The sequence below is a fragment of the Castor canadensis genome, chromosome 8 (assembly GCF_047511655.1).
Source record: "Castor canadensis chromosome 8, mCasCan1.hap1v2, whole genome shotgun sequence".
Classification (NCBI taxonomy): domain Eukaryota; kingdom Metazoa; phylum Chordata; class Mammalia; order Rodentia; family Castoridae; genus Castor; species Castor canadensis.
This window is the reverse complement of record NC_133393.1, coordinates 137,997,467-138,011,406: the sequence shown is the minus strand read 5'-3', so window position 1 is coordinate 138,011,406 and position 13,940 is coordinate 137,997,467. Positions and strand designations below refer to the sequence as shown.

General features: G+C 38.9%; 1 protein-coding gene across 2 annotated transcripts in view; it reads left to right on the top strand.

The window, feature by feature from the left end:
- Positions 1–1,448: 1,448 nt before the first annotated feature.
- Positions 1,449–13,940, top strand: part of Slc5a8 (solute carrier family 5 member 8) — a 50,917-nt gene continuing 38,425 nt past the window's right edge. For both annotated transcript variants that reach the window (XM_074084222.1, XM_020166090.2), the window contains exons 1-3: positions 1,449–2,200; positions 7,476–7,541; positions 10,034–10,085. In XM_074084222.1, the coding sequence (XP_073940323.1) occupies positions 1,850–2,200; positions 7,476–7,541; positions 10,034–10,085 (469 nt within the window). In that variant the 5' untranslated portion in view covers positions 1,449–1,849. The remainder of the gene's footprint in view (positions 2,201–7,475; positions 7,542–10,033; positions 10,086–13,940) is intronic.

The following is a 13,940-nucleotide window of genomic DNA, read 5'->3' as shown; positions in this document are numbered from 1 at the left end:
TGCAAAGCAGGGGGGATAACTTGGGGAAACAGAGGCTCTAAGAGCAACATGTCGAAGTTATGATTTACATAATAGTCCCCTTCTCAGTAAGTTGGAAAGCAGCTAGACAATTACGAAATCTAGCACTTAACAGTGTCAGGGCTATTCACATATCATCTCATTTAACCCTCTACAGCTCTGAATGGTAAGAACCCCTACCCACATTTCAGAAAAGGGAAGCTAAGACACAGAAGTAAGCACTTGCCCAAGATAATGGCAAAGTCAAGAAGTCAGATTTCAGGGTTTACAAGTTGAAGCTAGTCTGCCTTGAAATGACTACAGAGATGTATTTGTCCTTAGTTGTCTGAGGTTCTATCATAATTCTAGGTGTCCAAAGGAAGCTCTGTTCAAATAGTATTTTCCCATACCTTCTGCTATTGACTTTTAAGACATTTTCAGCAGATTCAGTTCCTAGAAGAGTCAAGCTGTACTCCTCTGTGTGTTATTCTTACATATTGACACACACTTATAGTAAAAATGTGTATTGTATATGCATATATACATATAGTAAATTTCACACAGATAGGACATAATTCCAAACCACATATTTGTTTAAATAATTTAATTACTTAGATTTTACTTCTATTTACCTCCTTATTACTTTCTGAAAATGATGTACAAATAATGCCAATTTATAAAAAATAAAATCTGATATAGCTTTCTTCACACACTGCATTGGAATAAAGGCATTCTATAATTGTCAACAAGGATCAACTGGTAAATAAATAAATAAGGACAACCTCAAATAGATCTATGGCTGGGCACTTTTGGCTGGAGGGTCTATTTTAGGAGGAAAACCTGAAAATCACATTACTTTTTGAGTGAGATACATACTGTCAGTAAATTTCAAGGCATTTAAGTGTACACTTTTGTGCCTGCCTTTCACACATATTTACATGTGGACTTTACAGAGTACAAGTGCTGAATGGGACCCGGATTAAGAATCGTTATTTCCACCATTTCTAAAACAATTTTTCTCACTTGAAAAATGGAGATAATTTCAATCTCAAAGGTAATTGTACGAATCAAACTAGTCAATGGAAAAGGAGTCAGGCATACCCTGTGTCACATGCTGACTGTTATTAAACAGCAATACCATTTCTACAACAGACTGTTGGGGAATAGAGGGACGGAGGCTCAGAACTATTTGTTGAAGAAAATCGCAGACAACCAACAGCACAGTCTTTCCCCTCTCCTTTCTAACCGCTCACTGTCCTGAGACAGGACATGCCACTGTCACTCCTATCACCCATTAACTTGTCAAATAAAGACGATCTAAAAACTCCAGACCTATCTTCCAGTAAGGACCTGGATTGTTGAACTGGAAAGCTAAACTTAAAGGCGTGACAATCGCCCTTCGACCCACACTCCCCCACCCGTCGCCTACTTATTTAAATGGTGCGTCCCTTCACGTGTCATTTGGTAAAATTTGCGCTGAGCGCTCCCTGTGGATTCGGCAGGCAGCTCCAGTTGTCACCTGCTCGCTGTTGTCCCTGGCGCCTCCCAGGCCACCCCAGTCCCGCACCTGGTGAGCGCTCAGCTCCGGGCGCGCGGACTCCACTTCCCGAAGTCCCAGGCTTGGAGGGGCGCAGCTCGCGGCCGGGGGTGCCAGGGTCGGGCTCTCGGGCTGGCGGAGAGGGATACCTGGAGGACACCTCTAACCGCCCCAGGGAGCCACGCCCAGGAAAAACAGAAGACGAAAAAGAAAAGAAAGCAGCGCAACCACAGAGGCTGAAACCCGGAGACCGGGCTGCGCGTCGCGGGGCCACCAGTTTGCGCGCAGGGCGCGGGGCAGCGCGCGGCCACGGCCATGGACGCGCAGCGGGGCATCGGCGGCTTCGTGGTGTGGGACTACGTGGTGTTCGCCGGCATGCTGCTCATCTCGGCAGCCATCGGTATCTACTATGCCTTGGCGCGGGGCGGCCAGCAGACCTCCAAGGACTTCCTGATGGGCGGCCGCAGCATGACCGCTGTGCCGGTGGCGCTGTCCCTCACCGCCAGCTTCATGTCAGCGGTCACCATCCTCGGCACCCCCGCCGAGGTCTACCGTTTCGGGGCCATATTCATCATCTTCAGCATCACCTACTTCTTGGTGGTGGTCATCAGTGCGGAGGTCTTCCTCCCTGTGTTCTACAGGTTGGGCATCACCAGCACCTACGAGGTAAAAGGGAGCAGGGGCTCTTCAGGCTCCTGGAGGGATGTTCTTGGGGACAGACTGTCACCATCAGGTGGGAATCTCTCCTTGTCCAGGTGCATCACTGGCCTCCCTCTCTGAGGAGAAAAATGTGTCCTGGAAAGGCGATAAAACTTAGGGATTTATTTCCCTGGGCTCCGTTCCAAAGCGAATGGAGTGGATCGTACCATTGCTATCAAGGCCCTTTCTACCTTTAACATCTTTCTTTCCCGGTCAAGACTTAAGTTTTTTTGTGGGGAGGGGGTGGAATAAGTCGTTCAAGTCTCAGCTCTCCTTGAAATAAATCGCCTTCCTGCTGGTCCTAAGCGTCACTGGGAGAGAATTCACACCAGCTTTTCCTGTCAGAGGCAGGCACGCAAATCGTTAAGATACTGTACCATTCACTTGCTGGATAATCTCGGGCCACTTATTTAATAAACCTTTTGTACCCGTTTCTTCATTACAAAAAGAAAATAACACCACCTACCCCATCCGTTTGTGGAGAGGATTAAATGGGACAGACAATGGAAGGTGTAGCATTTAGAATAGTAACAGCACAGAGTAAATGCTGGACAGGTGTTGGTCATAATTATTGTGGTGGCAGTTATCTCGGGATCACTAGAGAAACTAAGGGCTAAGAATTATCTGCTGCCTCTTTACAGAACCGAAATTAAGGACAACCTTGTTTGGCGTAGTACACAGTTTAGAAACTCTGGAACTCTGGATCTAAGTTCCCTTAAGTTCTCTGCAGAAAAGAATTTTGCAAAGATGGTGAATGTTTGACTTGGATTACTTTAAAGAGTGGTTAAATTGGTGTGGGGGTGAGAATAGGTGCGATAAAAGCTCCAGAGAGTGTGGGGTCCAGTTTAGTATCCTCAGTGGTTTCTGTCACCCAGTCCCTGGCCTATAAGCTCCATAGTCAAGGCCACAGAAATTTCTTCTTTACTAGACCATTATCCAGAGGGCTTGATGTCAGTCTCAGCATCCTTTCTGTCTTTGAGTTCCTGTCATTGTGTGCTCTAAGCCAGGGTCACTGGAAGATGGTTTTCTACTGAGGCTGGTTCAACTGGTGCTGAGGACAGGCCCCAATGGCACAACATTGTTGACAAACTTTGTCTGGGCTCTAGCGATGCCATCCAGGGTGAGGTACCTCTGGGGAAGACAGCATTGCTTTCTGCCCAACTCGGATCACTGTGTTTGGAAGAGCTCAGCCACCACCCTAGGAATGAGCACAGTGGAATTTCTGTTTTGCTGGGTGGTGACAAACTGGCTGCACCAGGCCATACTTAGTCATCAATCCTACTTTTTTTTTTTTTTTGTGGTACTGGGGTTTGAACTCAAGGCTTCATGTACTAGACAGGTTCTGTACTGCTTGAGCTGTGCCTCCAGTCACCTCGTAGTGTTTTTTTATTAAAAAATTAGTGATTAAGCATTTAATGATAACAAGAAGCAAATGAAGTTCTGGATTCCAACTTCTTTTGAAAACTCAGAAGACATTCCCTGTGGCCACAGGAACTTCAGCCCCCAGCTACTGTTCTTGTCTGTTAATTTCCATGCTGATGCTTTCTGTGTGTTTCCAGTTACTTTCTTGTGGTTGAGAAATCCTTACTGGAATTTATGGCTTTATCAAAAATGCTCAAGGGAAAATGGATAGTGCTGAAGGGAGTTCTTGCTTTGAGGGAGATGTGAGGATGTACTTCTTACTGAATGTGAAGCATATTCTAGCATTTTAATGTATAAACACCTGGCCTGTGTCACTTGTGTGTGTTACCTGATGGAATCTGCAGATATTTGAGTCTTTGAGCTCTGAGCTGCAGTTAACCTACTCCAAAATTTGGGAAGGGCTTGAATAATCTGGCAAAAGGATTTCAGTCCTGGCAGGTGAATTCTGCTCTCAAAATCACTGACCTGTGCCTCTTTGGAGCTGTAACATTAACTTAACCAGAAACAGATTTCTCACAAGTCTCTAGTGGTAGGAGCTAAGTGAGCAGGAATTCCAGCTAAAAATGACAAACAGCTAACACTCATTGAACGTTTAATACATGCCAGGCACTGGGCTGCATGTTTTACATGTTATCAGACTCAATGCTCAAAAAAAAAAAATCCTTGCCAGGAATGTACTCTAAGAGCATCTTTTTGTAGGCAGAGAGGCTCCCAGAAAGCTGAGCTAGTAAGAGAGTATAAACCAATGTGAACGCATGCCTAGCAGCCCTACTGGTTGCCTGTGATAGCTCTGGTGAATCCATCACAACCCCAAGCAGGACTTATACCAGCGTAGAAAGAACCGTGGAACTAGGCCAGGTTTCATGAGCTTAGGAACACCTCATGATGTCCACAACTAGGGGTACCAGGCAACCAGGGACTGGTAAGTTAGGCAGCATGCTATGCTCCTATCAATTGGTCACAGCAAAGGTTTTCTTGTGGATTATTTCCTTTGTGGTTTCATGCTGAGAGGTGGAGCCAACTATACAGAATGTGCAGTCTTAACACTGAGTGGTGGGTACCCTGGAATTCTTCCTCAAATATGAAATCTCTCCCTATTTACATTTCTATAGCTAAAGTTGACAGTTTATAAGTGATTTTTGATTTGTATTTGTCATTGCCTTCAAAAAGTAGACTACGGGGAGGGGATAGCCCAGCGGTTGGGTGCTTACCTAGCATGCATGAGGCTCTAGGTTTGAGCCCAGCACTGTAAAACAGTGAAGGTCTGATAGGTGTTTAGTAACTTTCAGACCACAAACTGGCAAAAAGTCCAATTTAATTAATTACTTCTTCAAGATCTTTCTGAATTCAGCTACATCTGTGTGTTTGAGCTGAGTTGCTGAGACTGGGTTTTTACTTTTAAGTTACTTTATATTTATCAACAGAAGTCTTAGTGCTCCTAAGTTATTCAATGTCCAGAGGACTGTGAGAGATCTCAGTTGACTTTAGGCATTTTAGATTATTCTGCAGTTTTGTCTGGAAATCCTGGAGCTGTTCTCGGAACCACTGCATGGTGACTACAGTGACTTTGGCTTCTGGTTAGGTCTCCAAGTATTTCCTTGGCAGTGCAGTAAAATACCAATGGCTGACGTACTGAATGTCTTCTTGATTTTTGTCTTGAATTGGTCTTATGTGAGCTTAAATATATTATTTTTCCTGAGTCAGCTGATCTTGGGGGAAAGTCATACACACAGCTATTCAAATTCTTTGCAAGTTAGTTGGTTCAACTTGCTACATGCTTACTTCTGTCACAGTTTGCTCTTAAGTTTTTTTTTTTTAAGTCTCCAGCAATTTGGTTACACGTACAGGAAAAAAATCAAAAGACTTCTTTGTCTATTCATGTCCATTCATGTGTAATAGAGATTTGCTAAAAGAATTTTGCAGAAATAACACACCGTTTAGAGGCTTCAGAAACTTCTGCAGTCTCTAAAACATCTTCCAAAACGTCCTTAAGTGATTCTGATACACGTCATTCACACAGCCCAATGATTAGGATTCCACTGACTTTTTTTTTTTTTACATGAAAGGTTCTGCCATCTGCTCTTTCTTCTTGGCACCCTTTATTTTATTTATTTGTATTTTTTTGGTGGTATTGGGGTTTGAACTCAGGCCCTCACACTTGCTAGGCAGGTGCTCTACCACCTGAGCTACTCCACCAGCTCCACTTACTTCTTAATAGCTTACTCTTGAGCAGTTTACATTTCTCCATCCATTTATATCATTGGATCATCTCCAAAACGCTGCAAAGAGGCAAAAGCATGACTACTATGATCCTCATTTTTAAGAGAAAGGACTTCAGATTCGGACAGTGAGTGCCTTAAGCTTGTGAGTCAGGTGTGGGACTGGGTCAAGGGCTTGACCTCTGCTCCCATTGCTCTATTCTGTGTTGCATATTTGTCACCTACCAGCTATTATGTGTCAGTGCCACATATTCACTTATTGAGTCTTAAATACACGGTCAGATTATTTACTTACTGATGTGTTTCTGTGCATAGATTCTAGCATCAAAGTCTCTAAATTTGTGTCATGGTGCTGGTAATAATTAGATTGCAACCTTGGTGTCCTCTTTGAAATTCAGTGTCCTCATCTTCAGCATGGGCTCATGCACAGTGGCTGCCTCAGAGTTGTTGGGAAGACAATGCATACATCAAGTGCATGTTAGGTGAGCACAAATATCAGATGTCTTTCCCTCTGATTAGTATCTAATGACGGTTTTCTCTCCCTCTCTTCTTCTGCTATATGACATATCAGTCTTTGACTTCTCTGTACCTATAGTCCTAATATTCAAGTTGAGGAATATCTTGGACCTCAGCTCTGAAATTCTGATTCTAACTCTGTAATATATCATCATATGTTATATAATAAAGGGAAATGAGCAGACCATATTAGAAGATATAGCAGATTTCAAGGGAATAGGAGAAGTTGGCAGGGTCTTGGCTCTTTCTTGGCAGTTTCTTGAACATAAACTGATGACACAACAAAAGGATTATGAGTTTGAAGCTAGCCTATGTCAAAACTAAACAAAACAAAAAAAGCAACAACAACAAAAATTGACCTGGGTGATTTAGGTTAAAAAAGTATATATTTATTTATAATGGAAGGACATGAATGTAGTTCATAGAACAAAGTGAGAAGCTGACTAAGCAAGTCTTGGAAATGACAGAGGACTGGACAGCTTCTCCTGCCTCTCCTCCCATCAGTCTGCTCCAATCACTTTCTTTGTATCTGGCCTTCTGTTGGCAAGAGAGGATGTTTGGCTGCACTAAGTCATGTGATTTCCTCTTGTTCAGAAGAGGCAGGGAACTTTGACAATTCCATCACAGTTGCCTGCAATAGGAAAAAGTTTGATTCCCCAAGTGAATCAAAAGAAATCTATACCCTGAGTACTAAGAGAAAGGAAAAAATAATTGATTACTCTAAAAAACAAAACAATGCAGAATATAATTACATTTATGTGACAATTTTTCCAGTCTTTCCTGTCCAAACAAGGAATAGAGAACAGGTCAGTGATTGATAGGTTTTAGGGTCGGGGGGTTAGATCACACAGGGGGCAGTAGGAAGGAATTTTCCAGGACGGAGCAACTGTTTTGTAATCTGGTTGTGATGTGCGGGGGGGTGGTCACACAAATCTTCATGTGTGTTCAAATCAATTTTACTGTATGTAAATAAAAATAATAGTAAGAACGCAGAATGCAATAAAACGCTTTGCTTAAGCTGTTGATTAAAAAAAAAACTGTTCAGAGTATTCACATACTAACTACTTTTCCTTTCTTGTCAACAGTATTTAGAACTTCGATTTAACAGATTTATTCGTCTCTGTGGAACAGTCCTCTTCATTTTTCAAACAGTGAGTGGCTTTCCATTAATTTGCTTTATTGCTTGTCATCTAAAATAATTTTATCCATGGCATCCAGGCAAACTTTACTTGGAAAACACATGAAAGATTAAAAGACATGTTGAGCAGGGCATGGTGGCACACCTCTGTAATCAATAGTACTTGGGAGGCAGAGGCAGGAAGATCACAAATAAGACATCAGCCTGGGCTACATAGCAAGTCTCTGTCTCAAAAAAAAAATGTTGAAAACATGAAGTAAAAACAAATAAAAACACTTGTCACCACACAGCATTAAACCTTAAGACCATTAAACAATGTTTTGACAAGTGCTTTACTTCCTGAAAAAGAAAAAAAAAACAGAACGATTTAAGTGAACTTAAATGGATATGTTGTTTTAGGAAAACATGCTTTCTTCTTTCCCACTTCAACCAAGGTGACAATAAGGGCGTTATTAGACGACAAAAATATTAGAGGGAGCCATAGTGGCTGACAGTAGGAATTCTAACAAAAGGAAAACAAGTTGTGTGTTTCATAGTATTTTTCCAACTGTAAGACAATAGGAAACAATTTTGCTTCTTTGAAAGCATACTTTAAAAATAAATCCCTGCTCTTTAAAAACTTGAACTGTAGGATGAGGTGCAGTGACTCACATGTGTAATCCCAGCTACTTAGGAAGCAGAGATAGGAGGATCATGGTTCCAGGTCAGCTTGGACAAAAAGTTAGCAAGACCCTATCTCAAAGAAGAAGCTGGACATAGTGGCTCATACTGTAATCTCAAGTACTCAGAAGACGCAGATAGGAAGATCCTGAACCAAGGCTGGCCTGGGGCAGCAGTGTGGGAAACTATTTGAAAAAACAGCCAAACAAAAAAAAAGCCGGGAGCATTATTCAAGTAGTAGAGTGCCTGCCTAGCAAGGCACTCAAGGTCTTGAGTTCGAAATCTTAGTACCACACACACAGCCAAACAAAAAAAAAGCCGGGAGCATTATTCAAGTAGTAGAGTGCCTGCCTAGCAAGGCACTCAAGGTCTTGAGTTCGAAATCTTAGTACCACACACACACACACACACACACAAATTGAACAATAAGACCCAATTGAAGAAGTCACTTAATAGTGGAAAGCAACAGAATCATGAACTCTGCGAGAATTTTAAAAGACAAATACACAATCCAGTAATTCTAGAATATACTTACTGATTGACACCAGTGGAAAGCCAGAATTTGCCAAGTGGCAGTGATAAGAGTGCTTCCACTCTTCATCTGGCTGGAGGCTTTCATGACCATCGTCTCATCGTTTAACTCCCTCTTCCCCTTGCCACTTAAGTAGGTGAGGGCTGGGTTTGGTAATGGAGATCTGGGGAGGGGTTTTCATTCTTTAACTATAATTACATTTCTCCAATCAAAAGCCACATAAACCTTTGCTCCAGTGAGACAGAGTGCCTTTGTAGATTACTTAAGTTGGTTTCATTTTATATCTTTGCAAATTACCTAAGTTAAATGTTATCAGTCCATAATACTTGCAGTATAAAAAGAAGGTGTCCTTTGGAGTCTGGTGTAGATTCTGACAGAGCTGAGGCAGGTTGCCTACAGCTGCCAAGTGTTCAGACTCTCTGTGGGTTAACGCTAACATGCTAACAGAAGTAAGAAGTGAGTAGGGACAGTCATTTCAATGACAGCTTGTCACATTCGAAATCTTCACCTTGGACAGAATAATGACTGTGGAAAGCTGTCAAAGGGAACAGCCCTCATTTGTGAAGGACTCACTTTCTTCCATCTTCCCATGCAGTGCAATCAAACTTCCAAATAGTACATGTTTTATCATAATGTTTTATAGAATAATCTGAGAGTAAGCCTCTGTGTGACATATTTGAAAGATCAAATACAATGAAAATCGCTTGAGAAAAAGATTGCGTTTATCTTACTGTTGTACCCAAGATCAGTAAGTATTTGTCAAATATATGAATGAAAAATAATAAATAATATAAGAAGGTAGGTTATAATTTTTGTTGGCTTTCAGGACTTTTTAGTGAAAATTTATACTTTTCTAATTTAATGGACATGCAAACTTTAGACAGTTAAAAACTTTAAAAAAGCTTACTTTTTAAAAATATGTGGTAATTAGCAAAAATTTGAAGACACGTGATTAAGTGTGCAATGTTTTTAAATTTTATGTTCTTTCTTTTTAATTATTTTAAATCTAGGAAAATTGATTTCAAGATCAGCAACCATTTACACTAATCACCCCATTAAAAATCTGTAATTTCACACAAAGTTAGTGACAGGAAATTTTTATAATGTATGAATATACCACCAACAGAAAAGTAAAATCAACTCTACTTAACATTTCCAAGTTACAAATAAATTTTATTTAATATATTGAAACTGCTGTTTTAATTCATTATTAATTTTATTGGAAAAATCATATTTTATTTTGTAATTCATATATCTAATTCATGAATCTTATACTTTATATAATTCATTTGTCTTTCTTTTTTCTCTCCTAGATTTTGTACACTGGAATTGTTATTTACGCCCCTGCTCTGGCTTTGAATCAAGGTACATTTTAAAATGGCCAGTTGTGTAATGCACAGATTGGAGTTCATTTTCAGTAAACCTTATTCTGTCCTTGGGGAGATGAAGAGATGGAGGAATGTTTTCACTAGCCTGTATCAGCTTTATGAGGGGAGAAGGGTGGGTTTAATTCATATTATAGTTTCTTTGGGTTTCTGAGTGGAGTTCCAGAATGTCTGTAGGTTAAAAGAAAGGCAAACCTCAGGAGGGGTGGGTGGACTCTTTGGGTAGTTGCACCAACCATTCTCCCTGCCTTCAGAACAATGCCCCCTGTTGGCATCATGAATGACTGCGCTTTCTTTGTTACTTGGAGTCCATCTCCCAGTGGCTTCTGTGTACTGCTTAGGTCCTTTGTAAATTCTGGCAGGGAAAGCAGCTTTCCCCAGCCCCCTACTTCTAATGTGATCCACAATGAAGGAGAAAATAGCTATGTGATTTGAAACATCAGGTTGCTCCTGGTGACAAAAGGACAGGTGGTTACAGTGTTCTTATAAATAGACTTCAGAGTGTGCTAATCAGAAAGTTATCTACACTTTTTAGATTTGAGTGGATAAACACAGTGAAACTGGGATAGTTTATTGAGGCAAAAATTCGTGTTAGTCATATCTTCAAAACACTTTGGGGAAAACCCCATGTCCTTTGAATTCTTATCAGTGGAAGTGATTTTATCTCTAAAAATTCCTTGTGGAATGGACAAGTGGACTCTGTGATGACAAGAATGTGATGCAAGTCCTGGAATTAAAGTAACAAGGAGAAAACCTACCAACTCCACACCTGGTTTTCTTGATTGTACGGTGGATATGATAGTTATTGTCACTTGGTCTGCAAAGCACGACAGTATCGTTACAAAGAAGAGTTCCACTATGCAATGTGCTCTTGAACTCTGAATGCCAGACAGTTCCATGTCAGTATCACCAACATCAGGAATAGGTCATTTTGTGTGTTAAGAACTGAGCTATAAACTTCATAAGTTACCTATTGGTTTTAAGTGTAATTAAAGATGTTAGGGTTTTAAAGTGAAGTTCTGGGAATGATCAGAGCATTGACGTTAATCTGTGATGAAATCAAGGATTCTGTTCTTATCAGGTTGGAACCACTCTCTAAGAAATTAGGATCTGAGGAACTGCTCTGTGGCTACTAGAATATCAGTTGTGTACTTACTGTGACCAAGGCAGGAGACGCAGGCATAACTAGCAGCAAATGCAAATGAAAAACTTGTTTACCTAAATTGGAACTTAATATCCTCTAAGTCCAATCTTTTTTTAAAAAAAAAAACTTTTATTTTTATAGAAAATTTCAAACTTGTACTAACATAGAGAGAAGAATGCATGGAAATCTAATGTACTCACCACCCTCCACTAATAATTATCAATTGAAGGTCAATTGTAATTCGCTCCCCATTTTCCTGCACTAGGTTATTTTTCTGCACATCTCTTATCATTTTAAAAACAATGATCTGTTTTTTAAAGGTAATTGTGCCACTATCATATCTAAAACATTAACACTGACCCCTTAATTTCATATCAAGCCAGTGCTCTGATTTCTGATTATTTTTTCAGTTTGTTAGGATCAGGATCCAAATATGTTTGTGTAATCACAATTAATTAATGTACCTGTTAAGTTTCTCTTTCTTGCCTTTTAAAATTGAAAACCAGGTTTTATTGAGGCATACTTTACATATAACAATATGCCCTAAGCATGGTGCACACTCATGTAACCACCATTCAACTTAAGATCTAAAATATTTCCATACCTAAACTAAAAAATTTTGTTTATGCCTCTTTCTAATAATTTCCTTTACTATCCTAAGTATCTCTTTCTGATTTTGATCACCATAAATTAGTTTTCCCTGTTCATAGATTGCATATAAATGGGAGCATATACAGTCTTTTTGTATCTGGTTTCTTTGGTTACAAAATATTTTTGAGATTCATTCATGTTGCTACATGTATCAGCACCTCATTTCTTTTCATTACTAATGATATTTATTGTATAATCCACCAAAATCTGTTTATCTATTTTCTTCTTGTTGTCACAATTTCAGGCTATTATGAATTAAGGCTGCAAAGAACATTCTGGTACAGGATTTTGTGTGTTATGTTTTCCTTTGACACCTGTTTTCATTTCTATCATGAAAATAGCATGAAGTTAAGTATACATCTATTATGATCAAATTCAGGATAGCTGTGCGTGTGAAATTTAAGGAAAATTACCAAATAGCCTTTTCAATAGTTTGTACCATTTTATGTGCCCCTTTCACAATATATGATAATTCCAGTCATTTCACATTCTTGCCAACATTTGAGTTTTTTTCTAAGTTTAGCCATTCTAGGGCATACTATATATTATTGTATGATGGCTTTTGTTTGCATTTTCCTGATGACTATTGATGTTGAACTTATTGGCTCATGAAATTAGAGAAATGAATTTAAAAAGACAAATAACCTAGTAAAAGTTGGCCAAAGGCCTTTATAAAAGCCAATATTTCCCAATACTTTTCATGGTGCATTTATCTAGGCCTTTTAAAATTTCTCTCAGTAATGTTTTATAGCTTTTGATTTTGAAGTCTTGCACATATTTCTCATATTTATTTTTATATGACTGATTTTATGCTATTGCAAGCAGTATTATTTTATAATACATTTTCTAATTCATTGAAATTTTGTTAAAATACAATTAATTTTTATAAGTTGATCTTCTATCTTGAGATCTTGCTAAATTTACTTTTTATTTTAAGGTGACCTTTGGAGATCTCTTAGGATTTTTGTGTTGTTTATGAATGTTTATTTACTTCTTTTCTAATCTTTAGGCTTCTTCATCCTCTCTCTTGTCTTACTGATCTGCTAATGTGGGAAGTTATGTTGATTGATTTTTTGAATGTTAAACCATTTTTCATTCTTGGGATAAATCCCACTTGGTCATAATGTATTTATTATCTCTTTCATATATTACTAGATTTGATCTGCTAATATTTTGTTAAGGGTTTCTACAGTTCATAAGGAATATTGGTCTGAAACTTCCTTTTCCTATAATTGTGTCAGACTTTTTATCAGCTGCATTGGAGTTATAAATGAGGCAGATGCATTCCCTCCTGTATTTACTGAAAGAGTTTATATAAAATTATATGCTCTTTAAAAATGTTTGATAGAATTCATAATGAAGGTATCTAGGCTTGGTGTTTGTTTTTGTGGAAAGATTTTGGTTTATGGATTCAATTTTTTAAAATAAATATAGTTACTTTTATACTCTAATTCTTAGAAGCCAGTTTTGATGGATTTTGTTTTTCAGGGAATTCATTCAGTTTTTCTAACTTGTCAAATACATCATTGCTAAGTTCTTTATAACATTTTCTTGTTATCCTATTAATTCTTATATTATCTTTAGTGTCTCACAGATGCTCTCTTTCCCTTCCCCCTTTTATTTTCAAGTGCTGGGGAATCAAACTTAGAGTCTCGTCCTGCTAGGCAGCAATCTACCACTGACTCCAGCCTCAACCTAGTCTCTTGATGTTTTAATCTTTTCTAAGAACCAGCTTTTGACTTTGCTGATTTTCTTTGTTTTCTATTTAATTAATTTGTGCTGTTTCATTAATTTCATTTCTTGTACTTATTTTGGGTTTAACTTTTCTAGCTTCTTAAGGTAGAAGTTTCTGTCACTGATTTTAAATCTTTCTTAAAATGTAAGCACTTAAACTTACACATTTTTCTTTAGGCAGCACTTATCTGCTTCCCACAAATTCTGAAAGCTTGTTTTAACTATCATTCAGTTGGGAATATTTTCTGATTTCTCTTGTGCTTTGTTTTATCTATGGGGTGTTTAGAAATGTGTTGTTTTACTTTC